Source organism: Xenia sp. Carnegie-2017, unplaced genomic scaffold (assembly GCF_021976095.1).
Source record: "Xenia sp. Carnegie-2017 unplaced genomic scaffold, XeniaSp_v1 HiC_scaffold_14, whole genome shotgun sequence".
NCBI lineage: Eukaryota > Metazoa > Cnidaria > Anthozoa > Malacalcyonacea > Xeniidae > Xenia > Xenia sp. Carnegie-2017.
This window is the reverse complement of record NW_025813447.1, coordinates 1764530-1790179: the sequence shown is the minus strand read 5'-3', so window position 1 is coordinate 1790179 and position 25650 is coordinate 1764530. Positions and strand designations below refer to the sequence as shown.

Below are 25650 nucleotides of genomic sequence, written 5' to 3'. Positions count from 1 at the left end.
TGAATACGAGACTCTTTTTTCATTCTTCACAATCGATGAGACGGAACTCACATCGTTCTCTTTCATGTTCTTCAATCTCGTTTTTATTAAGGATTTCGTCACAACCTTCATTTCTACAAGGTGTAGGTGAATAACCACAGTTCTTCTCATGACGTTGAAGAAATTGAAGCTTCATAATTTCAGGACAACCACGGTTGGCATTCACACAGCGAATATCAAGATCTTCTAACATTTCCCTAATGAACCTCGCTGTCTTTAATGTCTCCTTAGTGAGATGACATCGACATTCAGGACATTTATCAGAAGTTAACAAGTATCTTTCGATACAAGTGCGACAGAAATAATGTTCGTTTGGACATTGAACAGGATCTTTAAATATCATTATACATATAGGACATTCAAATCTTGGATGAACTTTATCGGCAAATCTCTCTTGTTCATATCCACCATACGAGTCATTTGTAGCCATTTTCGAAGACTTTTATAATTTACTGACAAAGTTTACACTGTATGTTCGTATTTCTGTTTCATGAAATAAACTTTCCATTTTCTTTTTGTATATCTTCCATCTTTTTATCGATTCTTGAATGTCTTTGACAAGATGACCTCCTCGGGTTTTTATTTTCTCAAAACATGTCTTGCTTTCTAAAACGATAGATATCTACGATTTTATGTTCTGATATGGAAAGAAAATGGGTGGATGATTCATCACAAAGTTTTTGCCAAAGTTGTTTTCAAACTGTGATCTTTTGTAAAGTTTGATGCATGATTTCGGCTGGACAATAGTTCATAATGATACATTCCTGCATAAAGTTATACTTCAATGATAATAATTGCTTGTTTGAAATCAGTTGAGAAGAGAAAATTGTTTCATTTATTATCATGAACTTATCAAGTTATTATGGCTATATGATATTTTTTATTTAAGATTATTGTTATTCAGTTATATTCATTTCTTTACACAATCGTCGCCAAATTTTTGGTAAATCAGTTGAAACTGTGATCTTTTCAACCCTTTAATGTATTCAACATTTTATCAAAGTAATAAAAGTTTATTTTACAATAATTGTATCGAGAATGTTTAATTATTACCAAGAATTCGTATTCAAAGAGTCTAATGTTTTGATGTTTTAAGTTGGGTGAAGACCGTGGGGTTGGGTCCAGTTGGGTCACACTTTCTCTGACTGTGTAAAATAGGTACGTTCTGCGTACAAAAATTATTGATGATGTTACAAAACATGTTTTGGTTGTGGTAAAAATTTCCGTCCACGTATTTTATCCAATACATGCCTGAGAACTGAAGGATATTAGAAATTTTTCGGTAAAAAAAGTCAACGGGACGTCAATTTTTAATATCTCAAGAATTATAAAGACTTTATATGGACACTTTACTGTTGTTAAAAAAAATAGTCGGTTGAAAAAACATACATTCCAATATTACTAGTTCAGAGAATGAATTCTTTAATAAATACAGAAAATTAACCGCTCACAAACGTTCAATCCTTCAAGTATCTTGGCAGTACTGTCACCAGCGACTGCTCCATTGACAAAGAACTTGACAACCGCATACAGTGTGCCAGTTCGTCATTCGGCAGGCTATGGAAACGTCTGTGGTCTTCGCATGACATTAAAGTTACTACAAAGATCGCCGTGTATAATGCAGTGGTACTGTCGACTCTCTTGTATGGTGCCGAATCTTGGACGTTATACCGTAGACACGTCACACGTCTCCGTCAGCTACAACAACGTCACCTACGCGCAATCCTCCGCATTTGCTATCAACAAAGAGTAACGAATGACGAAGTTCTGACGAAATGCGAAAGAATTGTTTCGGTCGCTGAACGTCATTTACGGGCCAAAAAAGAGCTCCGTTGTCCCGCTGCTCAACTCGGACGGTACCAAGCTCCTTACGACATCCGACGACATCCGAGAACGGTGGACTGAGCACTTCACACAGCTTCTAAGCGAGACCAGCATCTATGATGAGGATGTCATCAACAACCTCCCTCAACGACCCATGATTGACACTCTTGGTGATGTGCCCACTCTCGAAGAAGTTGAAAATGCCATCAAACATATCAAGTGCAACAAAAGTGTGGGCCCTGATGGAATTCCACCAGAATTATTTGTGTGCGGAGGACCCTTGGTTGCAAAACATCTGCATGGCATAACTGAAAAGATCTGGTCCGATGAGACCATTCCTGCTGAACTCCGTGATGCAAACATTATCACCATCTTCAAGAAGAATGACCGCCATAACCCCAACAATTATCGAGGCATCAGTCTGTTGGCTGTAGCCGGGAAAATAATCGCTCTTGTGTTGCTAAACAGAATGCGCGATCCTATTGCCGAAGCAGTACTGCCAGAAACCCAGTGTGAATTCCGCCGAAATCGTGGAACGACTGATATGATATTCGCCCTTCGACAGCTCATGGAGAAATCGAGAGAACAGAACCAAAAGCTATACATGACTTTTGTTGACTTTACCAAAGCGTTTGATCTTGTGAACCGTGAGGCACTGTGGACCATCGTCGCAAAAATGGGCTGCCCACCAAAATTTGTCAATATCTTAAAGTTATTACATATCAACATGTGCGTCAAGATCTCGGTAGGCGGCGAGTTGACTCGTGACATTCAATACAACAATGGAGTGAAGCAAGGTTGTATACTTGCTCCCACCCTCTTTTCCCTCTTTGCGACTGCTCTCTTCACATATGCCTTTGAAAACGTACCTGAAGAAGGCATATACATACGATCCAGGATGGATGGCTCGCTCTACAACCTTCGTCGCCTCCAATCCAGCACCAAATGCACGCGGACACTGATGAGAGAATTTCAATATGCAGATGATTGCGTTTTTGTTGCCAACTCGGAGGAATCCCTTCAGCGCATGATGGATAGCTTCGCGGCTGCTACCAAATCCTTTGGCGTTATCATCAACACGAAGAAAACAGAAGTCATGTCTCTCTCGTACTCACCGATCACATCTCCGATCACTGTCAATGACACTCCGCTCGCAAACGTTCAATCCTTCAAGTATCTTGGCAGTACTGTCACCAGCGACTGCTCCATTGACAAAGAACTTGACAACCGCACATAGTGTGCCAGTTCGTCATTCGGCAGGCTGTGGAAACGTCTGTGGTCTTCGCATGACATTAAAGTTACTACAAAGATCGCTGTGTATAATGCAGTGGTACTGTCGACTCTCTTGTATGGTGCCGAATCTTGGACGTTATACCGTACACACGTCACACGTCTCCGTCAGCTACAACAACGTCACCTACGCGCAATCCTCCGCATTTCCTATCAACAAAGAGTAACGAATGACGAAGTTCTGACGAGAGCCAACTCCATGGACATTGAGATTACCCTCGCCAAAATGCAGCTAAGGTGGGCTGGTCATGTTGCTCGCATGGCAAACAATCGATTACCCAAACAGCTACTCTTTGGAGAGCTCGCTGAAGGAAAGAGACGTACTGGTCGTCCGCTCCTGCGTTGGAAAGACTCTCTCAAATACACTTTGAAAACATGTCAAATTTCAATAGATAATTGGCAACTCGAAGCGGCGGATCGATACGACTGGAGAGACAAGTCACGTAACGGTCTCAATAAGAAGGATGATTTGAGGCGGCGGAGCAACGCTGTAAAACGATCAAGACGTCACGCTACCAGGAACGCCTCCACTGTCGCAGACTCGGGAGAATTTCGTTGCCAACACTGCAACAGGACCTGCGCAAGCCGCATTGGCATGTTAAGTCACGAGCGCGCTTGTGGAAGTCAGTGAACTAAATGGACTTTTGCAGACAGCCATCGTCGTTTCGACGGGCAGCAATACATACATTTACTTTGTAAGTTTGTAAATGATGATCGTCCAGGTTAATAAAGTCCTGAGAAGGACTGTTTTTGATGTTGTTGACTGACGTTTCGACAACCTTAGCGGTAGTCATCTTCAGAGTCAAATGAGGAGTAAACGTCAGGTTAGCCGTATTTGTTGTCTGGTTCTTACGTCATTGTATTGTGTGTACAGGAAATGTGCAGGAAATGTGTATTTTCATTGTGGATTAGTGTGAAGTGAAATATTTTATTTTTAGTTGTGATGTGTGATTTAGGTGTGACGTTTTTAGTTGTAGTGTGTGGGTGTCAATTGTGTATTGTCATTGTGAATTAGTTTGAAGTGTAATGTTTTTAGTTGATCGTTTGTTTGTATTGTGAATAAGTCGTTTGTAAGGTGCCGGTAATTGCTGTGATCTGTTCAGGGGGGTTTGTTCCAAGTTGGTATACCAACTTTCTAATGTAAGCCGTTGTCTATAGTCAGTACTGTAAGTTATGCATTTTGCCGAGTCCCAGTCAATGTTGTGCTTTGTGATTCGGTGATGTTCGGCAATGTGATTAGTTTTGTCTTGTTTCTTAGTAGCTCGTTTGAGCTCAGTAAGTCTTATGTTTAAGTTCCTGCCAGTTTCCCCGATATAGGAGGCGTAGCAGTCGGAGCAGTTTATTTTGTAAACTGCACCTTTTCGTTCGTTGGGTTGTTCTTTGTCCTTTATGTTCGTTAGTACTTGTCGTAATGTTGTTAAAAAAAATAGTCGGTTGAAAAAACATACATTCCAATATTAATAGTTCAGAGAATGAATTCTTTAATAAATACAGAAAATTAACCAACATTTGATGTATAAGATATTAACATATGTTTAAAAAAGTATGAATTCAGTTTTGTTTGCGGTGGAGGAACCCATCCAGCTAATTAGTAAACAGGTCAGTGGTAAATGTATCAATGTTCACTCAACAAATTTTGTAATAGAAGGTTTGAACATTTTTGGGAAAATGCACCGCAGAGTTATTGCACATCGTTTAAGTGCAAAACGTCGTACAGCAGATGTCTTAATCAATGAGAAAATCGATTTCTCAGGGTTAATTTTATCCAAAGATGTCCTCAAAGGGTTGAAAAGTGCTGGATTTGAAACACCATCACCAATTCAACTGAAAGCTATTCCTATTGGTCGTTATGGTGTAGGTGAGTGGATTGTATATAATGCTTGTTTTTCTGTAGGATGTTTCTTTGTTGACAACAGTTTCATACATTCAGCTAAATTTTGCCATGTGTCATGTGGGCAGTGAGTTTGCTACAAGCCTTAGCAACTTGGAAATGGCACTGCATTGATAGTTAGATTTCATTGATAATAGTCAACTTATTGGAAACTTTTCCTTATTTAGCTTTACATCAAACAATCCATAAAGATAACAGAAGTACTTTTAAACATCATTTCACCATCATTCAGTTCACCAATGTACATGTTACAAATGTTCACCCCCAAATTTTGATGAAATTGCATGCTTAGTAGTTTTGAATTGGATGGCTTCTTATAGCTTTTGGTGTTAAGGAAATGTAGTCTTAATGTAGGAAAAGCACTCACTATCAGAAAAGTAAAGGAACTCAAAATTTTTAGTTTGATAGTTCATGCAAAATGACTTTCCATTTAACTCTTGTAAAGTCTGTTGTCTAAAAAATTAAAAATTTAAAAAAGATTTCTCTATAGATTTGATTGCACAAGCCAAATCTGGCACAGGGAAAACATGTGCCTTTAGTGTGATTGCTTTGGAAAGCATCATTCTTACAATGATGTCAATACAAGTGTTGGTTCTTGTGCCGACTCGAGAGATAGCTGTTCAAATCAAGGATGTAATGATCTCTATTGGTCAACATATGCAAGGACTTCATGAAAATGTTTTTATTGGTGGTTTGTCTATTGAAGAAGACAAGAACAAGTTGAAACTTTGTCAAATTGCTATTGGTACACCAGGTAGGTGGAGCAGTTAAATATTGATCAATTGCATATCATTTGGGAATGAATACGTATAGCTTTGGGCAGAAATATATATTATAATTTGGAATATCAGTGCCAAGCAAAGTATTATACCTAAGCAATCATACAAAAAAATACATTTAAAATCATCAAGTAAGGTACAAGATAGTGTTTCTTCTTTAACTTGTAGGATACATTTGTAAAATCAGTTTTTCAATTATTCTTTAGGACGGGTGAAACATCTAATTGACAGCAAACTTTTGTGTACTTCTTCCATTCGATTGCTTATTCTTGATGAGGCTGATAAACTATTGGAGGAAAACTTTCAAGATCAGATCAAGTAAGACCATTAAATATGTGGATAATTTGAATATCATTGATTTTTTTCTTTTATAATATGAGGGTTAAAACTTGTTTTATACTTTGTAGTTGGATATTTTCAACACTTCATGAAAGCAAGCAAGTGTTGGCTTTGTCTGCAACCTATCCAAACCATCTTAGCGAGCATTTACAGAAATATATGAGAAATCCAACTTTTGTTTGTTTAAATGCCATGGACCCTGCACTAGAAGGTGAGTAATGTAAGTCATATGTATAGTTTAAGTTTAGTGAAAATGAACATTGATATTGTATGTACTGATTTTTAAAAGTACATGAATATGTTTTAAGGGATTCATCATTATTTTTGCACAATACCAAGTCATTCTCTCCCACATAAAACATTTGATGAAAAGGTTGGTAGTATTATTCATACCTAGTTGGCTATAGGCTCACACACACACATGCAAACACTGGACTGTTGGTCTAGACATCTAAATCTTTATTCTGTATGTTACCACTCAATGTATGTTACTCATTCTATTAACTTGTGAAGCTGCTGTACAGTGTGTTGCATGTTTGCAGGCTTATTTGATATGACATTTATAATTTACCTTAATCTGTGCATTTGTTAAAGTGTTGAATATTCTACTGTAGGTTAATCATTTACTGGTTATGTTGTCACAGATATCCTTCCATCAATGCCTTATCTTTTCTAACTATCAAATAAGGTACGTATTTAAGAAAAGACTACATTGTGTTCATTGTGTTCCTTGGGTAATTTTTCTTATTTTGTTTTTGTAATCATGAACACCAAGATGCTTTCTGGGTATTTTCTAATAAAAATATTTACCAAAGTAAATAACAAAGTAGAGATGTAATGCCACTGTGTTTTAGAAACATGATGTTTTGTCATACTTGGTTAGTGTTAGTTTATAAAACAAGTTTCTCTACTTTTGCACTGGCTGGTCTGTTAATTGTCATCACTTTGTTAATTTTGTGCTCTGTCATTGGATAAACCAAGAATGAAATACAGTCATGTTTATTTTTTATGTTTGTTTTTTGAGAAAGGTGGTCAAGGCCAAAATGAACGTCTTGATGCAATGAGGAAGTTGAAGGAGTTCAAATGTCGTATTTTGATATCAACAGATCTTGTAAGTGACGTTAACTGATTTCTATTTTTGTCTTGCTTTGATACTTGGACGTCAGTTATAGTAGAAATATTCTTAGTATTAAAGATAGCATCTGTATTATTTCTAAGAGTAACTCGTCAATGTTGTGATAAATTTTATTAATGATAGCATCCCGTATACTGCGTTACAACGTCACTCGTTAATGTTATGATTAATATCAGAGGTAACATCCCGAGGGATTGCATCTTGAATTATAGTGTAGAGTGAATCTCCCATTGAATCTTCTCTACCATTATAAGTAATTATAAGTAGTACTGGTATTATTAGAATGATTTATTTGATTTAAAATTATCTTTAAACACGAGCATTAACATTAAGAAATATATGTGGAAATTCATTTGTACTAACAACATCTCTCCCCTCATCACAACATTTATCCCCTCATCACAACATCTCTCCTCATCACAACATCTCCCCCTCATCACAACATTTATCCCCTCATCACAACATCTCTCACCTCATCACAACATCTCTCCCCTTATCACAACATTTATCCCTTGATCAAAACATCTATCCATACTTTATCTTCTGTATCTATAGATGTCTCGTGGCATCGATGCTGAACGGGTGAACCTTGTGATTAACATGGCTCTTCCATGTGACTCTGAGACATATTTACATAGAGTTGGGAGGGCTGGACGTTACGGTAGGTCATCATTTAAATTATTTATAGATAGCTAATTGCAACAGTTGTCCATTATTTTTTTGACGAGGATGGCGTTACTGAAAATGGCGATTTTACATACTGCTAAAATATTTGAGGATAGTAGATCTCAAGGTAGAAAGATTTGAATCTGGTTGGCTATTTTTACTTTCACAATGTCATTTTTCGATGTTTACCAATGATATTATTTTTTTTGTTCACGACGTAACACGTTTTTGCACAACAACAAAATAGACAAATGTTGATCAATACGTATAAAATGACGTCGATAAAAAGACAAATAAGCTTATGCTTGTACCCTATGTACCCTTATATGAACCCATGCCACCAATCCATTCTACTTACATTCCTATAAAATCCATCGTTACCTACCTAACCCATCCGTCTATTAAAGAATAATTTGTTATCATGAGGGCTCATCAGAAATACATTTGCCATTATCAAAGCCACGTATCGTATGATAAGTCATCGACTATGGGAACCAACTTCTCATCTATTTTTTCATACTTTTTTAATGCGTACGCCAAACATCTTGCTAACAGAGGAAAAATTTCATTCATTATTGGGGATTATGTTTAGTTTTGAACGTTAAACAGGATCGTATGGCGTGGCCATAAATTTCGTGGCTGCAGGAAAAGAGGAATCAAGTTTGAAAGACATCGAAATTAATTGTGGAGTAAACTTCGATCCTTTGCCAGGTAATGTTTATGTTTTAAAGAATAATATCATAGCATGATATGAATTTTTTATAATAATCTAAAATATATTTGCTTCCACATTTAGTATTTATATTATTAGTATTTAGAATTATTACTATCATTGTCATTATCATAATTATTATTAATATTTAGAAGATTTATCTGAGCTCATATGTGAAGATGCGTTTGCCGAATGTAGTTTGATGAAGTCAAAAGGTGAGATACCTTCATTAACTTCTACGGCTGCTACAACCATAGTTGGAGAAGGGAAGGTGAAAGAAAATGATGTCCTTTGCTGTGAAACTACAAACCTTGTTCATAATGGCGAAACTAGTTCCACTATGACGAAAGAAAATTTAGTTGAAGGTTTGAATGAAGGAGCGAAGAATAAAATTCATGAGATTGTAGCTTTCACTGACATTGTTGTTGATAAAAGTTTTAAATGTGTTAACAATAATGAACAAAAGAAAAATGAAGAAAAGGTTAACGGGAGTAATTGAAAATAATTCAGACAATAGCGAAAGTTCCACAACGGAAATCTTGAATTATGGCATTATTAAAGATGATGAGTTGGCTGAAAACAAGAACATTTACACATCTCAAGCTTCTGTCGTTGCTGACGTTTGTCGTCAAGGAAACGGACAGACTGTCGAGGATCCAGGAATTATGGGTAATGTGAAAAACGAATTTGTTGACGTTAAGAGTGAAAATGTTGCTGTTAAAAATCAGGAAGCTACGACATCCAAAGTGAACAGTGTAGAAGGAAAAGAAATCAAAAGTCAACACAACATTGAAACAATATACGATACAGAAAACAAACTAAATAACTTTAAAAGTGCTATGATTTATCCTTCAACGTCACAAGTCATCTTTCATAAACAATGGGGTAATGGATTTTTTACTGAGAAAAACAAATTGGATAAATGTAAGATGTCGGAATCCTCCGTTTGGGATGATTGTGAATTGTCAAGCCAAAATTGCGTCGGGCGTGAAGAGTCACGTGATTCTTTTGAAATGTCAAATGATTCTTGTGAAATGTCAAATGATTCTACCGAAGAGTCATGTGATTCTACTGAAGAATCATGTGATTTGAGTGAAGAGTCAAGTAGTGCGTGTGAAGAGTCGTATGAATCGTATGAAGATTTGCGTGGTTCGTGTAAAGACTCGCGTGATTCGTGTGAAGTAGCACACGATTTGTGTGTAAAGCTGCGCGATTTTTGTGAAAAATCGAGCGATTTACATGCGCCTATCTCATGCAGGTATTTTGATGATATGTTTGTAAAACATTTAAACGATCATGCAAACACAGGCCTTCGTAAAGATTTAGAAAATGAAAAACCATTCTCCTGTTTGGCAAAGAGAACAAGCTTGCTCGATGAGGTTAATGAATTTAGCTCAACAGAATTCCTCTCTGGTTATGAGAGAGAAGATGTTGAAATGAGAACTTCTGCTCCTCAAGAATGTGTTGGTGCACAATCCTGCAATTTAGAAACTAATAAAACTAATACGACAGTCAATTCCACCGATTCCCGCAACGTATGGAACCATGGCAACGAAGCCATGTTTTATGGTGCCACCACTGATGACGTCACAGCTTACATGACGCAGTTGCCCGTTGATTGGACAAAGATGTGGTATAGAGCCTACGATAAACAAACCAATCACATAATGAAATACACGAAGTTTTATCATGAAAGTTATTGATGAGGGATATCTGGTATTTTAATCGGTTAAAATACCTACTCTGTTCTTAGTAGGTTCCGTGAGGATTTTGTATGGATGAAGATGGAAAAATTAAATTTATATTTATGTTACTTAAATATAACATGAATGTCAAATGAACTTGCTTGCCTTTACGTCAGTGACGAAGTGAAAATGACGTCAGTAATGTTGTGTCCCCCTGTTGCTGTGTGTGATGCAGGCTGTGACAAGTCACAAGATGTTGTTTCCTTTTATTGAAAGATTTTCAAAAAAAAGTCATATTTGCGTATTGTTGTTTGTGTGACAATTTTAGAAAATAATTATAAGATAGCTAAACAAAAGAATATATTCATTATGTACATCAATTTATACTTATATATCGACAAACTACAAAAAAGAATCAAATGACGATTTTATTTTAAATGAAATCGGAATCAACTCCAGCAAACAGTATACAAAATATTTGAGAATAATATTGAACTTCTAAGCAGGATTGTTTTAAAGTAATACTTGGGAGCATTAAAAAGAACCTGTCTTTTTTCTTCAATAATCTTGTTTTAGCTTTATCTATATTTTAGTATAAAAGTCTTCATTTTACATTTACGTTGTATCTTGTTAAAGATAAAGTTCTTTCATTTGACTTATTTCGTACGATAGTATTGAGTTCGCACCATTCTTAGTTTATTTTGAAATTTAAATATCACGAAGGTTCAACTGACGATTACACTTTAGCACGTGTCCTTGTTATTTACCTTGTCTCATTTTTCCTAATTTTTTATGCTTACATATCGTATTATGCCCTTATTGTCGTGTTTTTTGGTACTATCAGATCCAACAGTATAGGAGTTACAATATAATGAGACGAGACATTTACAGAAATTTCTAAGAACTACGCTTGATACTCAAATACGAAATCAGGGTCCATGTTAAGTAATTCAACCAAACGAATCAACCAAATCATTTTCTGTTCATTTGCAACAGCTGCTGATCTTACATAGTCTGGAATACGAACGCTTTTTCTTAGTAAGTGTTACATCGTTAAAGTTCATTGTACCTGTTGCAGTCATGTCATGTTCTTCCTTCAACGCGTGACACAGTTTTATGAATACCATGTCAACGTTTGTATTATTCTGGAAATGAAAGATAAGTTAGTGATGGATCGTTTAGGGATGAAGGTTATGAACGTGTTTCTCTTGGTAAATAAATCTTTTAGAAATAATAGATAAGGTTGTGCAAGGGTTTCTTTCGGTATCTAAATCTCTTCGCTGCCATTTATAGTGTACCTAAGTTAGGCATTCATTAGTGCGATGATGATTATGTGAACTTCTTTCTTATTCTGTATATTGAGCGGGTTTTTAATAAACATTCATTCTCGCTCAAAATAAAAAAAACTTGAGGCTACATGAAAGAAATGGTTGTTTTGATTTAAGTTGTAATCAAATCACTTTCAGATTGCGATTTTTGTACATTTAATGTATATTTTATTAATAATACAGTTTTCCATAACTGTGCATAAAATGTTTTTTAATCATTACCGATAACTGGTATTTAAAAAAATCAATTGTTACGGTTTTTAACGTTGGGTGTGATCATGACCTAGGTAGCTATATCTGTGTACATGTGTGACGATCATGACCTAGGTAGCTATATCTGTGTACATGTGTGACAATCATGACCTAGGTAGCTATATCTGTGTACATGTGTGACGATCATGACCTAGGTAGCTATATCTGTGTACATGTGTGACGATCATGACCTAGGTAGCTATATCTGTGTACTTGTGTGACAATCATGACCTAGGTAGCTATATCTGTGTACATGTGTGACGATCATGACCTAGGTAGCTATATCTGTGTACATGTGTGACGATCATGACCTAGGTAGCTATATCTGTGTACATGTGTGACGATCATGACCTAGGTAGTTATATCTGTGTACTTGTGTGACGATCATGACCTAGGTAGCTATATCTGTGTACATGTGTGACAATCATGACCTAGGTAGCTATATCTGTGTACATGTGTGACGATCATGACCTAGGTAGCTATATCTGTGTACATGTGTGACGATCATGACCTAGGTAGCTAAATCTGTGTACTTGTGTGACAATCATGACCTAGGTAGCTATATCTGTGTACATGTGTGACGATCATGACCTAGGTAGCTATATCTGTGTACATGTGTGACAATCATGACCTAGGTAGCTATATCTGTGTACATGTGTGACGATCATGACCTAGGTAGCTATATCTGTGTACATGTGTGACGATCATGACCTAGGTTGCTATATCTGTGTACATGTGTGACAATCATGACCTAGGTAGCTATATCTGTGTACATGTGTGACAATCATGACCTAGGTAGCTATATCTGTGTACATGTGTGACGATCATGACCTAGGTAGCTATATCTGTGTACATGTGTGACGATCATGACCTAGGTAGCTATATCTGTGTACATGTGTGACAATCATGACCTAGGTAGCTATATCTGTGTACATATGTGACAATCATGACCTAGGTAGCTATATGTGTGTACATATGTGACGATCATGACCTAGGTAGCTATTCTGTGTACATGTGTGACAATCATGACCTAGGTAGCTACATCTGTGTACTTGTGTAACGATCATGACCTAGGTTGCTATATCTGTGTACATGTGTGACAATCATGACCTAGGTTATATCTGTGTACATGTGTCGATCATGACCTATATCTGTGTACATGTGTGACGATCATGACCTAGGTAGCTATATCTGTGTACTTGTGTGACGATCATGACCTAGGTAGCTATATCTGTGTACATGTGTGACGATCATGACCTAGGTAGCTATATCTGTGTACATGTGTGACGATCATGACCTAGGTAGCTATATCTGTGTACATGTGTGACGATCATGACCTCGGTAGCTATATCTGTGTACATGTATGACGATCATGACCTAGGTTGCTATATCTGTGTACATGTGTGACGATCATGACCTAGGTAGCTATATCTGTGTACATGTGTGACAGTTATTAAGAATATTTAACATACTGTTGTAAAATATGTTTTTAGAAACTTTAAGGTAATTATTTACATTGCATTAAAAGTTACGTACATGTTAACAGTTTATCAGTAATATAAATCTCATCATGAAAATTGACATTTCTTAAAATGGCTACGAGAAAAGAGGTAGGCGCCCTATTCGAGCAAAAACGTTGTACTTTAAACTACAGACTTAAGTTTCTAAAATGGTTGTTTCATTTTACGACTGCCAAAATTTATTTTAGTAAAACATAAAACATGTATGTTTTAGTAATGAAATTTTTAATAAATTGGTGAAACAACAGCAGTAGGAGCGCTTCGCTTGGTCAACATAGGAGGTAGTTCTCTCCAAACGTTTGTACTCATATCAAGACATTCAACTGAATCAAGATACGATTCACCATCATATCCACCAACCACAACAATAATATTTCCAATGATAACTGCTGAACATCCATATCTTTTATGATTAAGTGAAGGAAGCATTTTAGTTTGTCCTGTTTTTACATCATACATCAAAACTTTATCTAAGTATTCACGTTTATCATTTAAACCCCCAATCAAGATTGCATTACCTTTATAACTGACTATACCCATGGCACTTACAGGATATGGAAGTGGAGCCAAGGTCTTACATTCCTTTTTACTGAGACTGTATGAATAAACAGTGTTTTTGATATCTTTCTCGTTTTCAGATATTCCCCCACCAAATACTAAAACATCGTCGTCAATGAAAATTGAGCCATGGTAACGTCTTGGCTCTGGTATTAGCTCCAATAATTTCGTCGTATGTGGAGGATTTAGTTGAATACTGTAGATTGTATCAAAGGCTTCGTTTCTGTTATATCCACCAATCATAATCACATTATCATTATGGTAAATCATACTATGTCCATAACACTTTCTTGGTAACATGACAGGAGATATTTTCCATTGCAATTTTCCATCCTTATTTAAACTTTCAATATTTTCTAACGGTTGTTTCCCATTCCAACCACCACAGACAAATATTTCTCCACCATGAACAAATGCAGCTGCTGCAGATCGTTTTTCTTTCGTTTGTGGTTCCTTTTGCCAATAATTTAAAACCCAGTTGAAAGACTCGACAGAATTAAAATTATTGTTGCCATCATAACCTCCACAAACAAAAATCTTTACTTTTCCCGTAAGAAAATTACATCTTTCTGTCGTTTCTGTTGTAAGAAACGTCATTTCATTATGACTTAATCTCATTTGCTCTTCTACATGACTCGCCATTTCATCACGATTCAACTTCATTTGCTTTTCTACATGAGTCACTATTTCATTGCGAGCCAACTTCATTTGCTCTTCAACATGAGTCACCATTTCATCACGATTTAACTTCATTTGCTTTTCAACATGAGTCACCATTTCATGATTCAACCTAACTCGCTCTTCAACATGCTTTGCCCTGTCATCTTGACTTTTTTGAAACATCTCCAATCTTTTGGTCAACTCGTTAATCTCTTTCCTCATAAAACATGGATGAGATCCTCGATACTTAAATACTAGAAACATTTTGCATTCTTCACAATCGATGAGACGGAACTCACATCGTTCCCTTTCATGTTCTTCAATCTCGTTTTTATTAAGGACTTCGTTACAACCTTCATTTCTACAAGGTGTAGGTGAATAACCACAGTTCTTCTCATGACGTTCGAGAAATTGAAGCTTCATAATTTCAGGACAACCACGGTTAACATTCGTACAGCGAATATCATGATCTTCTAACATTTCGGTGACAATTCTAGGTGCATCCTGCAATGTCTTCGACGTGATTTGACAATTACATTGAGGACATTTGTTAGAAGAAAGTAAGCATCTTTCGATGCAAGAACGACAGAAATGATGCTGATTTGGACAATGAACAGGATCCTTAAATATTTTGAAACATATGGGACATTCAAATCTTGAATGAACTTTATCGAGAAATCTCTCTTGTTCATATCCACCATACGAGTCTTTTGTAGCCATTGTCGAAGATTTTTATAATTTACTGACCAAGCTTACATTGTATGTTCGTATTTCTATTTCATGAAATAATGTTTTCATTTTCTTTATGCATATCTTCCATCTTTTATCGATTCTTGAATGTGTATGCCAAGATGACCTCCTCGGATTTCTATTTTCTCAAAACATGTCTTGCTTTCTAAAACGATAGATGTCTACGATTTTATGTTCTGTTATGGAAAGAAAATGGGTGGATGATTCATCACAAAGTTGTTGCCAAAGTTGTTTTCAAGCTGTGATATTTTTTAAAGTTTTATGCATGATTTCGGCTGGACAATAGTTCATTTTGATACATTCCTGCATAAAATTATACTTCAATGATAATAATTATTTGCTTAAAATCATTCGAGAGAAAATTGTTTCATATTTTATCATAAACTTGTTAAGTTATTATGGCTTTATGATATTTTTTATTTAAGATTATTGTTATTCAGTTATATTTATTTTTTTGTACAATCGTCGCCAAATTTTTAGTAAATCAGTTCAAATTGTGATCTTTTCAACCCTTTAATGTATTCAACATTTTATCAATGTAATAAAAGTTTATTTTACAATAATTGTATCGAGAATGTTTAATTATTACCAAGAATTCGTATTCAAAGAGTCTAATGTTTCGATGTTTTAAGTTGGGTGAAGACCGTGGGGTTGGGTCCAGTTGGGTCACACTTTCTCTGACTGTGTAAAATAGGTACGTACGCGTACAAAAATTATTGATGTTGTTACAAAACATGTTTTGGTTGTGGTAAAATTTCCGTCCACGTATTTTATCCAAAACATGCCTGAGAACTGAAGGATATTAGAAATTTTTCGGTAAAAAAAGTCAACGGGACGTCAATTTTTAATATCTCAAGAATTATGAAGACTGTATATAGTCACTTTACTCTTGTTAAAAAAAATAGTCGGTTGAAAAAACATACATTCCAATATTACTAGTTCAGAGAATGAAATCTTTAATAAATACAAAAAATTAACCAGCATTTCCCGTATAAGATATTAACATATGTTTAAAAAAGTATGAATTTAATTTTGTTTGCGGTGGAGGGACCCATCCAGCTAATTGTATACAGGTCAGTGGTCAATGTATCAATGTATCACTCAACAAATTTTCTAATAGAAACTTTGAACATTATTAGGGAAAATGCACCGTAGAGTTATAGCACATCGTTTAAATGCAAAACGTCGCACAGCAGACGTTTTAATCAATGAGAAAGTCGATTTCTCAGGGTTAATTTTATCCAAAGATGTCCTCAAAGGGTTGAAAAGTGCTGGATTTGAAAGACCATCACCAATTCAAATGAAAGCTATTCCTATTGGTCGTTGTGGTGTAGGTGAGTGGATTGTATATAATGCTTGTTTTTCTGTTGGATGTTTCTTTGTTGACAACAGTTCATACATTCAGCTAAATTTTGCCATGTGTCATGTGAACAGTGAGTGTGCTACAAGCCTTAGCAACTTGGAAATGGCACTGCATTGATAGTTAGATTTCATTGATAATAGTCAACCTATTGTAAACTTTTCCTTATTGAGTTTTTCATCAAATAATCCATTAAGATAAACAGAGGTACTTTAAAACATCATTTCACTATCATTCAGTTCACCAATGTACATGTTACAAAGGGTCACTACCAAGCTTGGATGAAATTGCACACTTAGTAGTTTTGAATTGGATGGCTTCTTATAGCTTTTGGTGTTAAGGAAATGTAGTCTTAATGTAGGAAAAGCACTCACTACCAGAAAAGTAAAGGAACTCAAAATTTTTAGTTTGATAGTTCATGCAAAGGTTTTCATTTAAAATGACTTTGCATTTAAGTCTTGTAAAGTATGTTTTCTAAAAAATTACAAATTTTTGACTTTCTTTATAGATTTGATTGCACAAGCAAAATCTGGCACAGGGAAAACATGTGTCTTTAGTGTGATTGCTTTGGAAAGCATCATTCTTACAATGATGTCAATACAAGTGTTGGTTCTTGTGCCGACTCGAGAGATAGCTGTTCAAATCAAGGATGTAATGAACTCTATTGGTCAACATATGCAAGGACTTCATGTAAATGTTTTTATTGGTGGTTTGTCTATTGAAGATGACAAGAACAAGTTGAAACTTTGTCAAATTGCTATTGGTACACCAGGTAGGTGGAGCAGTTAAATATTGATCAATTGCATATCATTTGGGAATGAATACGTATAGCTTTGGGCAGAAATATATATTATAATTTGGAATGTCAGTACCTAGCAAAGTACTATACATAAGCAATCATACAAAAAAATACATTTAATATCATCAAGTAAGGTACAAGCTAGTGTTTCTTCTTAACCTCGTCAGATACATTTGCGAAATCAATTTTTCAATCATCATTTAGGACGGGTCAAACATCTAATTGACAGCAAACTTTTGTCTACTTCTTCCATTCGATTGCTTATTCTTGATGAGGCTGATAAACTATTGGAGGAAAACTTTCAAGATCAGATCAAGTAAGACCATTAAATATATGAATAATTTGAATATCATTGATTTTTTCTTTTATAATATGATGGTTGAAACTTGTTTTATAATTTGTAGTTGGATATTTTCAACACTTCCTGAAAGCAAGCAACTGTTGGCTTTGTCTGCAACCTATCCAAACTATCTTAGCGAGCATTTACAGAAATATATGAGAAATCCAACTTTTGTTTGTTTAAATGCCATGGACCCTGCACTAGAAGGTGAGTGTTGTAAGTCATATTTATAGTTTAAGTTTAGTGAAAATGAACATTTATATTGTATGTACTGATTTTTAAAAGTACATGAATATGTTTTAAGGGATTCATCATTATTTTTGCACAATACCAAGTCATTCTCTCCCACATAAAACATTTGATGAAAAGGTTGGTAGTATTGGTCATACCTAGTTGGCTATAGGCTCGCACACACGACTGTTGGTCTAGACATATCATCTAAATCTTTATTCTGTATGTTACCACTCAATGTATGTTACTCATTCTATTAACTTGTGAAACTGCTGTCCAGTGTGTTGCATGTTTGCAGGCTTATTTGATATGTCATTTATAATTTACCTTAATCTGTGCATTTGTTAAATTGTTGAATATTCTACTGTAGGTTAATCATTTACTGGTTATGTTGTCCCAGATATCTTTCCATCAATGCCTTATCTTTTCTAACTATCAAATAAGGTATGTATCTAACAAAAAACTACATTGTGTTCATTGCTGTCACAATTTGTATGGTGGTTCTTAATTTTTATGTATAAATTTATTTCATAGAGCAAAGAATTTGAGTGAAACTTTGGCTAAAAATGGATTTCCTTCTACACATATTTCAGGTAGTGTTTGCTATGTAATTTATAGATCTTGGTCAATTATCTTAGCTCAATTTGTCATTTAAAGTAATTTTCCTTATTTTGTTTTCGAAATTATGAACACCAAGATGCTTTCTGGGTATTTTCTAATAAAAATATTTATCAAAGTAGAGAGGTCATGCCACTGTGTTTTAGAAACATGATGTTTTGTCATACTTTGTTTGGTGTTAGTTTATAAAACAAGTTTCTCTGCTTTTGTACTGGCTGGTCTGTTAATTGTCATCACTATGTTAATTTTGTTCTCTGTCATTGGATAAAACAAGATTGAAATACAGTCATGTTTATTTTTTTATGTTTATTTTTTTGAGAAAGGTGGTCAAGGCCAAAATGAACGTCTTGATGCAATGAGGAAGTTGAAGGAGTTCAAATGTCGTATTTTGATATCAACAGATCTTGTAAGTGACGTTAACTGATTTCTATATTTTCTTGCTTGGATACTTGGATGTCAGTTATAGTAGAAATATTCTTAATTTTAAAGAAATCGTCTGTATTCCATCTAGGGTAACTTTTCAATGTTGTGATTACATTAGTATTAAAGCTAGCATCTTGTATTACTAACAAGGGTAACTTGTCAATATTGTGATACGGAAGCATTATGTATAACAACCAAGGGGTAACTCTTTAATGTTTTGATTTATATTAAAGATAGCATTTTGTATTATTTCCAAAAAAGTAACTTGTCAATGTTGTGATAAATTTTATTAATGATAGCATCCAGTATACCGCGCTACAACGTTACTCGTTAATGTTATGATTAATATCAGAGGTAACATCCCGAGAGATTGTATCTTTAATTATAATGTAGAGTGAATCTCCCATTGAAACTTCTCTACCATTATAAGTAATTATAAGTAGTACTGGTATTATTAGAATGATTTGTTTGATTTAAAATTATCTTTAAACAGGAGCATTAACATTAAAAAATATATGTGGAAATTCATTTGTACTGAGATGATCCCCTCGTTGCACCATCTCTCCCCTCGTTGCACCATCTCTCCCCTCATCACAATATTCATCCCCTCATCACAACATTTATCCTATAATCACAACATTTATCCCCTCATCACAACATCTCTCCCCTCATCACGACATCTCTCCCCTCATCACAACATTTATCCCTTGATCAAAACATCTATCCATACTTTATCTTCTTTATCTATAGATGTCTCGTGGCATCGATGCTGAACGTGTGAACCTTGTGATTAACATGGATCTTCCACGTGACTCTGAGACATATTTACATAGAGTTGGGAGAACTGGACGTTACGGTAGGTCACCATTTAAATTTATTACAGATAACTAATTGTTACAGTCGTCCATGCGTTTTTTGACGAGGATGGCGTTATTGAAAATGGCGATTTTACATACTATTAAAATATTTGCGGATAGTTGATCTCAAGGTAGAATGATTTGAACCTGGTTGGCTGTTTTTACTTGCACAATGTCATGTTTCAGTGTTTGACAATGATATTATTTTTTGTTCACGACGTAACACGTTTTTACACAACAAGAAAAAAGACAAATGTTGATCAATATGTATAAAATGACGTCGATAAAATGACAAATAAGCTTATGCTTGTACCCTATGTACCCTTATATCAACCCATGCCACCAATCCATTCTACTTACATTCCTATAAAATCCATTGTTACATACCTAACCCATCCGTCTATTAAAGAATAATTTGTTATCATGATGTCTCATCAGAAATACATTTGCCATTATGAAAGTCATCGATTATGGGAACCAACTTCTCATCTATTTTTTCATACTTTTTTTAATACGTACGTCGAACATCTTCCCAACAGAGGAAAAATTTCATTCACTGTTGGGGATTATGTTTAGTTTTGAACGTTAAACAGGGTCGTATGGCGTGGCCATAAATTTCGTGGCCGCAGGAAAAGAAGAATCAAGTTTGAAAGACATCGAAATTAAATGTGGAATAAATTTCGATCCTTTGCCAGGTAATGTTTATGTTTTAAAGAATAATATCATAGCATGATATGAATTTTTTATAATAATCTAAAATATATTTGCTTCCACATTTAGTATTTATATTATTAGTATTTAGAATTATTACTATCATTGTCATTATCATAATTATTATTAATATTTAGAAGATTTATCTGAGCTCATATGTGAAGATGCGTTTGCCGAATGTAGTTTGATGAAGACAAAAGGCGAGATGCCTTCATTAACTTCTACGGCTGCTACAAGCATAGTTGGAGAAGGGAAGGTGAAAGAAGATGATGTCCTTTGCTGTGAAACTACAAACCTTGTTCATAATGGCGAAACGAGTCCCACAATGACGAAACAAAATTTAGTTGAAGGTTTGAATGAAGGAGCGAAGAATAAAATTCACGAGATTGTAGCTTTCACTGACATTGTTGTTGATAAAAGTTTTAATTGTGTTAACAATAATGAACAAAAGAAAAATAAAGAAAGGTTAACGCGAGTAATTGAAAATAATTCAGACAATAGCGAAAGTTCCACAACGGAAATCTTGAACTATGGCATTATTAAATATGATGAGTTGGCTGAAAACAAGAACATTTACACATCTCAAGCTTCTGTCGTTGCTGACGTTTGTCGTCAAGGAAACGGACAGACTGTTGAGGATCCAGGAATTATGGGTAATGTGAAAAACGAATTTGTTGACGTTAAGAGTGAAAATGTTTCTGTTGAAAATCAGGAAGCTACGACATACAAAGTGAACAGTGTAGAAGGAAAAGAAATGAAAAGTCATCACAACATTGAAACAATATACGATACAGAAAACAAACTAAATAACTTTAAAAGTGGTATGATTTATCCTTCAACGTTACAAGTCATCTTTCATAAACAATGGGGTAATGGATTTTTTACTGAGAGAAACAAATTGGATGAATGTGAGATGTCGGAATCCTCCGTTTGTGATGATTGTGAATTGTCAAGCCAAAATTGCGACTGGCGTGAAGAGTCACGTGATTCTTGTGAAGGGTCAAATGATTCTACCGAAGAGTCATGTGATTCTACTGAAGAGTCATGTGATTCTACTGAAGAGTCATGTGATTTGAGTGAAGAGTCAAGTAGTGCGTGTGAAGAGTCGTATGAATCGTATGAAAATTTGCGTGGTTCGTGTAAAGACTCGCGTGAATCGTGTGAAGTAGCACATGATTTGTGTGTAAAGCTGCGCGATTTGTGTGAAAAATCGAGCGATTTGCACGCGCCTATCTCATGCAGGTATTTTGATGATATGTTTGTAAAACATTTAAACGATCATGCAAACAAAGGCCTTCATAAAGATTTAGAAAATGAAAAACCATTATCCTGTTTGGCAAAGAGAACAAGCTTGCTCAATGAGGTTAATGAATTTGGTTCAACAGAATTCGTCTTTGGTTATGAGAGAGAAGTTGTAGAAATGAGAACTTCTGCTCCACAAGAATGTGTTGGTGCACAATCCTGCAATTTAGAAACTAATAAAACAAATACGACAGTCAATTCCACCGATTCCCGCAACGTATGGAACCATGGCAACGAAACCATGTTTTATGGTGCCACCACTGATGACGTCACAGCTTACATGGCGCAATTGCCCGTTGATTGGACAAACATGTGGTATAGAGCCTACGATAAACAAACCAATCACATAATGAAATACACGAAGTTTTATCATGAAAGTTATTGACGAGAGATATCTGGTATTTTAATCGGCTAAAATACATACTCTGTTTTTAGTAGGTTCCGTGAGGATTTTGTATGGATGAAGATGGAAAAATTAAATTTATATTTATGTTACTTAAATATAACATGAATGTCAAATAAACTTGCTTGCCATTACGTCATTGACGAATTAAAAACGAAGTCAGTAATGTTGTTTCCCCCCCCCTGTTGCTGTGTGTGATGCTGGCTGTGACAATTCACAAGATGTTGCTTCCCTTTTATTGAAAGATTTTCAAAAAAAAGTCATATTTGCATATTGTTGTTTGTGTCACATTTTTAGAAAATAATTCTAAGATAGCTAAACAAAAGAATATATTCATTATGTACATCAATTTATACTTATATATCGACAAACTCCAAAAAAGAATCAAATGACGATTTTGTTTTAAATGAAATCGGAATCAACTCCAGCAAACAGTATACAAAATATTTGAGAATAATATTGAAGTTCTAAGCAGGATTGTTTTAAAGTAATACTTGGGAGCATTAAAAAGAACCTGTCTTTTTTCTTCAATAATCTTGTTTTAGCTTTATCTACATTTTAGTATAAAAGTCTTCATTTTACATTTACATTGTATCTTGTTAAAGATAAAGTTCTTTCATTTGACTTATTTCGTACGATAGAATTGAGTTCGCACCATTCTTAGTTTATTTTGAAATTTAAATACCACGAAGGTTCAACTGACGATTACACTTTAGCACGTGTCCTTGTTTTTTACCTTGTCTCATTTTTCCTAATTTTTTATGCTTACATATCGTATTATGTCCATATTGTCGTGTTTTTTGGTACTATCAGATTCAACAGTATAGGAGTTACAATATGATGAGACGAGACATATAGAGAAATTTCTAAGAACTACGCTTGATACTCCAATACGAAATCAGGGTCCATGATAAGTAATTCGACCAAACGAACCAACCAAATCATTTTCTGTTCAAATGCAACAGCTGCTGATCTTACATAGTCTGCAATACGAACGCTTTTTCTTAGTAAGTGTTACATCGTTAAAGTTCATTGTACCTGTTGCATTCACGTCATGTTCTTCCTTCAACGCCTGACACAGTTTTATGAATACCATGTCAACGTTTGTATTATTCTGGAAATGAAAGATAAGTTAGTGATGGGTCGTTTAGAGATGAAGGTTATGAACGGGTTTCTCTTGGTAAATAAATCTTTTAGAAATAATAGATAAGGTTGTGCAAGGGTTTCTTTGGTACCTAAATCTCTTCGCTGCCATTTATAGTGTACCTAAGTTAGGCATTCATTAGTGCAATGATGATTATATGAACTTCTTTCTTACTCTGTATATTGAGCGGGTTTTTAATAAACATTCATTCTCGCTTGTCAATTTTCTATGAAAATGTATGTTAAACAGGATGCATTTTGCGAGCCTGGATTCAAGCCAATACAAGAATAACAACTTTTAGCAAAAAGAATAAGTCCTTTTTGCGTTGTCGTCGGTGGAGTTTTTGGTAATGCAGTGCTTCATTACCGTATTTCAATAACACAGAATTAAATCTCGCCATCATTAAATAGTGAATCAATTTACCTTTGAAGATGTTTCTACGACATCAACTATGTCCGGATAATGCGATGCAAACTTTCTCGCCTGTTCTTCGGTAACTTCTCGTTGTCGCTCGGCGACGTCAAGTTTTGTTCCTACTAAAATCATTCTTATGCTTTTGTTTGCGTACCTTCTGACGTCCTCTATCCAATCCCTTAGACAAGCCAGTGACTCTAATTGTGTGATGTCGTAGGTCAAAATGAGGCCGTTTGCATCTCTGTAGTAACTTTGTGTGATTGTTCGATAACGCTCTTGCCCAGCTGTGTCCCAGATTTCAAGCTAAGTGTCAACGAAACATGTTATTTAATTTGCTCATTGAAACAAGGAAGTTTTTTCATGGAAGTATTTTTTATATATTCTACTCACAGTAAGTTTACATACTTTACATCAACTACTAACAATTTCCTTTGTTAAAAACCTAATGCAAAGTATAAGCTTGAACTATTATATTCGCTTGTGCTAAAATCAATTCGACCTAAAGTGGAAAACTTCAAAATGGTGTGTCATTTTGTCAAACAAAACTTAACAAAAGTCTAGTACGGTTGCTGTCGCTTGGTCTTCAGTTAAATCATGTTTTGATGTGAGATTTATGACCTTCCAGGTTTGATCTAGAATAATCCTTTGAGACGTTTTTTTTGTGCAAACCAATTTAATTTCGTCTACCATTACATTGCTCAAAAGTAATTTCTACAAGAAATGTGCTTATGCTGTCGTACGAGTCTACAAATTATTCCATTCCAATATACTTGGAACGCATTTGAAATTTTGTTTAAGTTTTGTTCGAGAACATTCAATGGAAAGAGTTGAAGTTGTAATCACAGCACAATTGCATTCCGGTCAAGAAAAAATTACGTTCCAAAGCATTCTACCCACAGCTGTAGTGTCATATCGAGAAATTTAAAAAAAAATCCATTTGACTTGTCTATGGTGTTGTTGTCGAATCTATGAACTGTTTATTTAAATTTTCAACGAAGGCTAAAACGTCAACTTTATTAGATAATGATGAGATCACAAGACCGAAACCTATTCCAAAATATCAGTACCTTTACGTTAGGTTCGTCATCAACGCGTAGAATCTTTGTATAGTTGCAAATTCCCAACGTACTTCTCCTTTCTCGATAACTTTCTTGTGTATATCTCATCATCAAAGACGTCTTTCCAACGCCAGCATTGCCTACAAAGGCGATCTTGAATTTTAATTCGGACTTTATCTTGCCTTGATGTGGACGCATTTGCTCATGTACTCTTTAAACGTTTTTGCAGCTGTATATTGTTCGTTGTGTCTTGCCTGTTCTTTTACTGGAATGACTAGCATGTTCTTCATAATCTTATGTACTTAAGTACTTTGATATATGATACTTTCGTGACACTGTAAAGCTGATGTAAATAAAAAAACCCTCCCGCTGTTTTGGGTCGGGTGTTGTCGTCCCACATTCACGTGTTGGTTGCACCTTTTTTTGTAATTTACTTTTTTTTCCCGTAATTCGAAGATGTAAAGCTCGTGACCAAATCCATCCATTTTTTACTATGTTGTGTTTTACTACATTTGGTACCGGTAAATATTCCGTATGTACGTCTCGGCTTGTTGCCAAATGG

The 25650-nt window shown here is 35.1% G+C and overlaps 5 protein-coding genes and 1 long non-coding RNA gene across 9 annotated transcripts; 2 read left to right on the top strand and 4 right to left on the bottom strand.

Moving 5' to 3' along the window:
* Positions 1 to 19: 19 nt before the first annotated feature.
* LOC124434183 (E3 ubiquitin-protein ligase PDZRN3-B-like) lies at positions 20 to 469 on the bottom strand. Its single transcript, XM_046984062.1, has one exon. It carries the CDS (start codon positions 467 to 469, stop codon positions 20 to 22), a length of 450 nt encoding a protein of 149 aa, XP_046840018.1.
* On the bottom strand, positions 341 to 15665 carry LOC124435472 (TNF receptor-associated factor family protein DDB_G0273433/DDB_G0273509-like). Of its 2 annotated transcripts, XM_046985430.1 has the most exons (4): positions 14804 to 15665; positions 14727 to 14761; positions 13979 to 14681; positions 341 to 645 (listed from the first exon to the last, which is right to left on the bottom strand). In XM_046985430.1, exons 1-4 carry the CDS (start codon positions 15396 to 15398, stop codon positions 482 to 484), a joined length of 1497 nt encoding a protein of 498 aa, XP_046841386.1. In that variant the 5' UTR covers positions 15399 to 15665; the 3' UTR covers positions 341 to 481. The 2 variants fall into 2 exon arrangements, with proteins under 2 accessions (XP_046841386.1, XP_046841385.1); XM_046985429.1 differs by having other exon boundaries at positions 14727 to 15665.
* On the top strand, positions 4522 to 7937 carry LOC124435476 (probable ATP-dependent RNA helicase DDX20). 2 transcript variants are annotated; one of them, XR_006945039.1, is made up of 8 exons: positions 4522 to 5011; positions 5535 to 5798; positions 6030 to 6141; positions 6231 to 6373; positions 6471 to 6535; positions 6777 to 6850; positions 7191 to 7273; positions 7853 to 7937. XR_006945039.1 is itself a non-coding variant. In XM_046985437.1 (7 exons), the coding sequence occupies exons 1-7, from the start codon at positions 4699 to 4701 to the stop codon at positions 7207 to 7209; spliced, it is 990 nt and encodes a 329-aa protein (XP_046841393.1). In that variant the 5' UTR covers positions 4522 to 4698; the 3' UTR covers positions 7210 to 7344. The 2 variants fall into 2 exon arrangements, 1 of the variants encoding a protein (XP_046841393.1); XM_046985437.1 differs by lacking the exon at positions 7853 to 7937 and having other exon boundaries at positions 7191 to 7344.
* LOC124435491 lies at positions 5765 to 6687 on the bottom strand. Its single transcript, XR_006945047.1, has 2 exons — positions 6556 to 6687; positions 5765 to 6109 (listed from the first exon to the last, which is right to left on the bottom strand). It is a non-coding gene; the product is annotated as an uncharacterized LOC124435491 (long non-coding RNA).
* Positions 10708 to 25403, bottom strand: LOC124435479 (ras-related protein Rab-30-like). 2 transcript variants are annotated; one of them, XM_046985441.1, is made up of 3 exons: positions 25098 to 25403; positions 24040 to 24333; positions 10708 to 11505 (listed from the first exon to the last, which is right to left on the bottom strand). In XM_046985441.1, exons 1-3 carry the CDS (start codon positions 25284 to 25286, stop codon positions 11344 to 11346), a joined length of 645 nt encoding a protein of 214 aa, XP_046841397.1. In that variant the 5' UTR covers positions 25287 to 25403; the 3' UTR covers positions 10708 to 11343. The 2 variants fall into 2 exon arrangements, with proteins under 2 accessions (XP_046841397.1, XP_046841396.1); XM_046985440.1 differs by lacking the exon at positions 10708 to 11505 and adding an exon at positions 22976 to 23586.
* On the top strand, positions 16539 to 23055 carry LOC124435468 (probable ATP-dependent RNA helicase DDX20). Its single transcript, XM_046985423.1, has 11 exons — positions 16539 to 16762; positions 17297 to 17560; positions 17792 to 17903; positions 17992 to 18134; positions 18232 to 18296; positions 18529 to 18602; positions 18693 to 18751; positions 19100 to 19182; positions 19950 to 20055; positions 20650 to 20751; positions 20905 to 23055. Exons 1-11 carry the CDS (start codon positions 16573 to 16575, stop codon positions 22452 to 22454), a joined length of 2748 nt encoding a protein of 915 aa, XP_046841379.1. The 5' UTR covers positions 16539 to 16572; the 3' UTR covers positions 22455 to 23055.
* Positions 25404 to 25650: the final 247 nt, after the last annotated feature.

Bases quoted from the DNA above. Each gene is read 5' to 3' on its own strand.
- LOC124435476 (XM_046985437.1), top strand. From the start codon at position 4,699: ATGAATTCAGTTTTGTTTGCGGTGGAGGAACCCATCCAGCTAATTAGT. The intron at 6,142-6,230 runs GTAAGACCATTA...TATACTTTGTAG, and splicing joins AACTTTCAAGATCAGATCAA to TTGGATATTTTCAACACTTC. The intron at 6,374-6,470 runs GTGAGTAATGTA...ATATGTTTTAAG, and splicing joins CATGGACCCTGCACTAGAAG to GGATTCATCATTATTTTTGC.
- LOC124435468 (XM_046985423.1), top strand. From the start codon at position 16,573: ATGCACCGTAGAGTTATAGCACATCGTTTAAATGCAAAACGTCGCACA. The intron at 17,561-17,791 runs GTAGGTGGAGCA...ATCATCATTTAG, and splicing joins AATTGCTATTGGTACACCAG to GACGGGTCAAACATCTAATT. The intron at 19,183-19,949 runs GTAAGTGACGTT...CTTTATCTATAG, and splicing joins TTTTGATATCAACAGATCTT to ATGTCTCGTGGCATCGATGC.
- LOC124434183 (XM_046984062.1), bottom strand. From the start codon at position 469: ATGGCTACAAATGACTCGTATGGTGGATATGAACAAGAGAGATTTGCC.
- LOC124435472 (XM_046985429.1), bottom strand. From the start codon at position 15,398: ATGGCTACAAAAGACTCGTATGGTGGATATGAACAAGAGAGATTTCTC. The intron at 14,682-14,726 runs ATGAAGTTGGCT...GTAGAAAAGCAA, and splicing joins TGACTCATGTTGAAGAGCAA to ATGAAGTTGAATCGTGATGA. The intron at 646-13,978 runs GTAATGCAATCT...CTATCGTTTTAG, and splicing joins GGGTATAGTCAGTTATAAAG to AAAGCAAGACATGTTTTGAG.
- LOC124435479 (XM_046985441.1), bottom strand. From the start codon at position 25,286: ATGCGTCCACATCAAGGCAAGATAAAGTCCGAATTAAAATTCAAGATC. The intron at 24,334-25,097 runs GTACTGATATTT...GTTGACACTTAG, and splicing joins ATGACGAACCTAACGTAAAG to CTTGAAATCTGGGACACAGC. The intron at 11,506-24,039 runs GTAAATTGATTC...TTTCATTTCCAG, and splicing joins TCGTAGAAACATCTTCAAAG to AATAATACAAACGTTGACAT.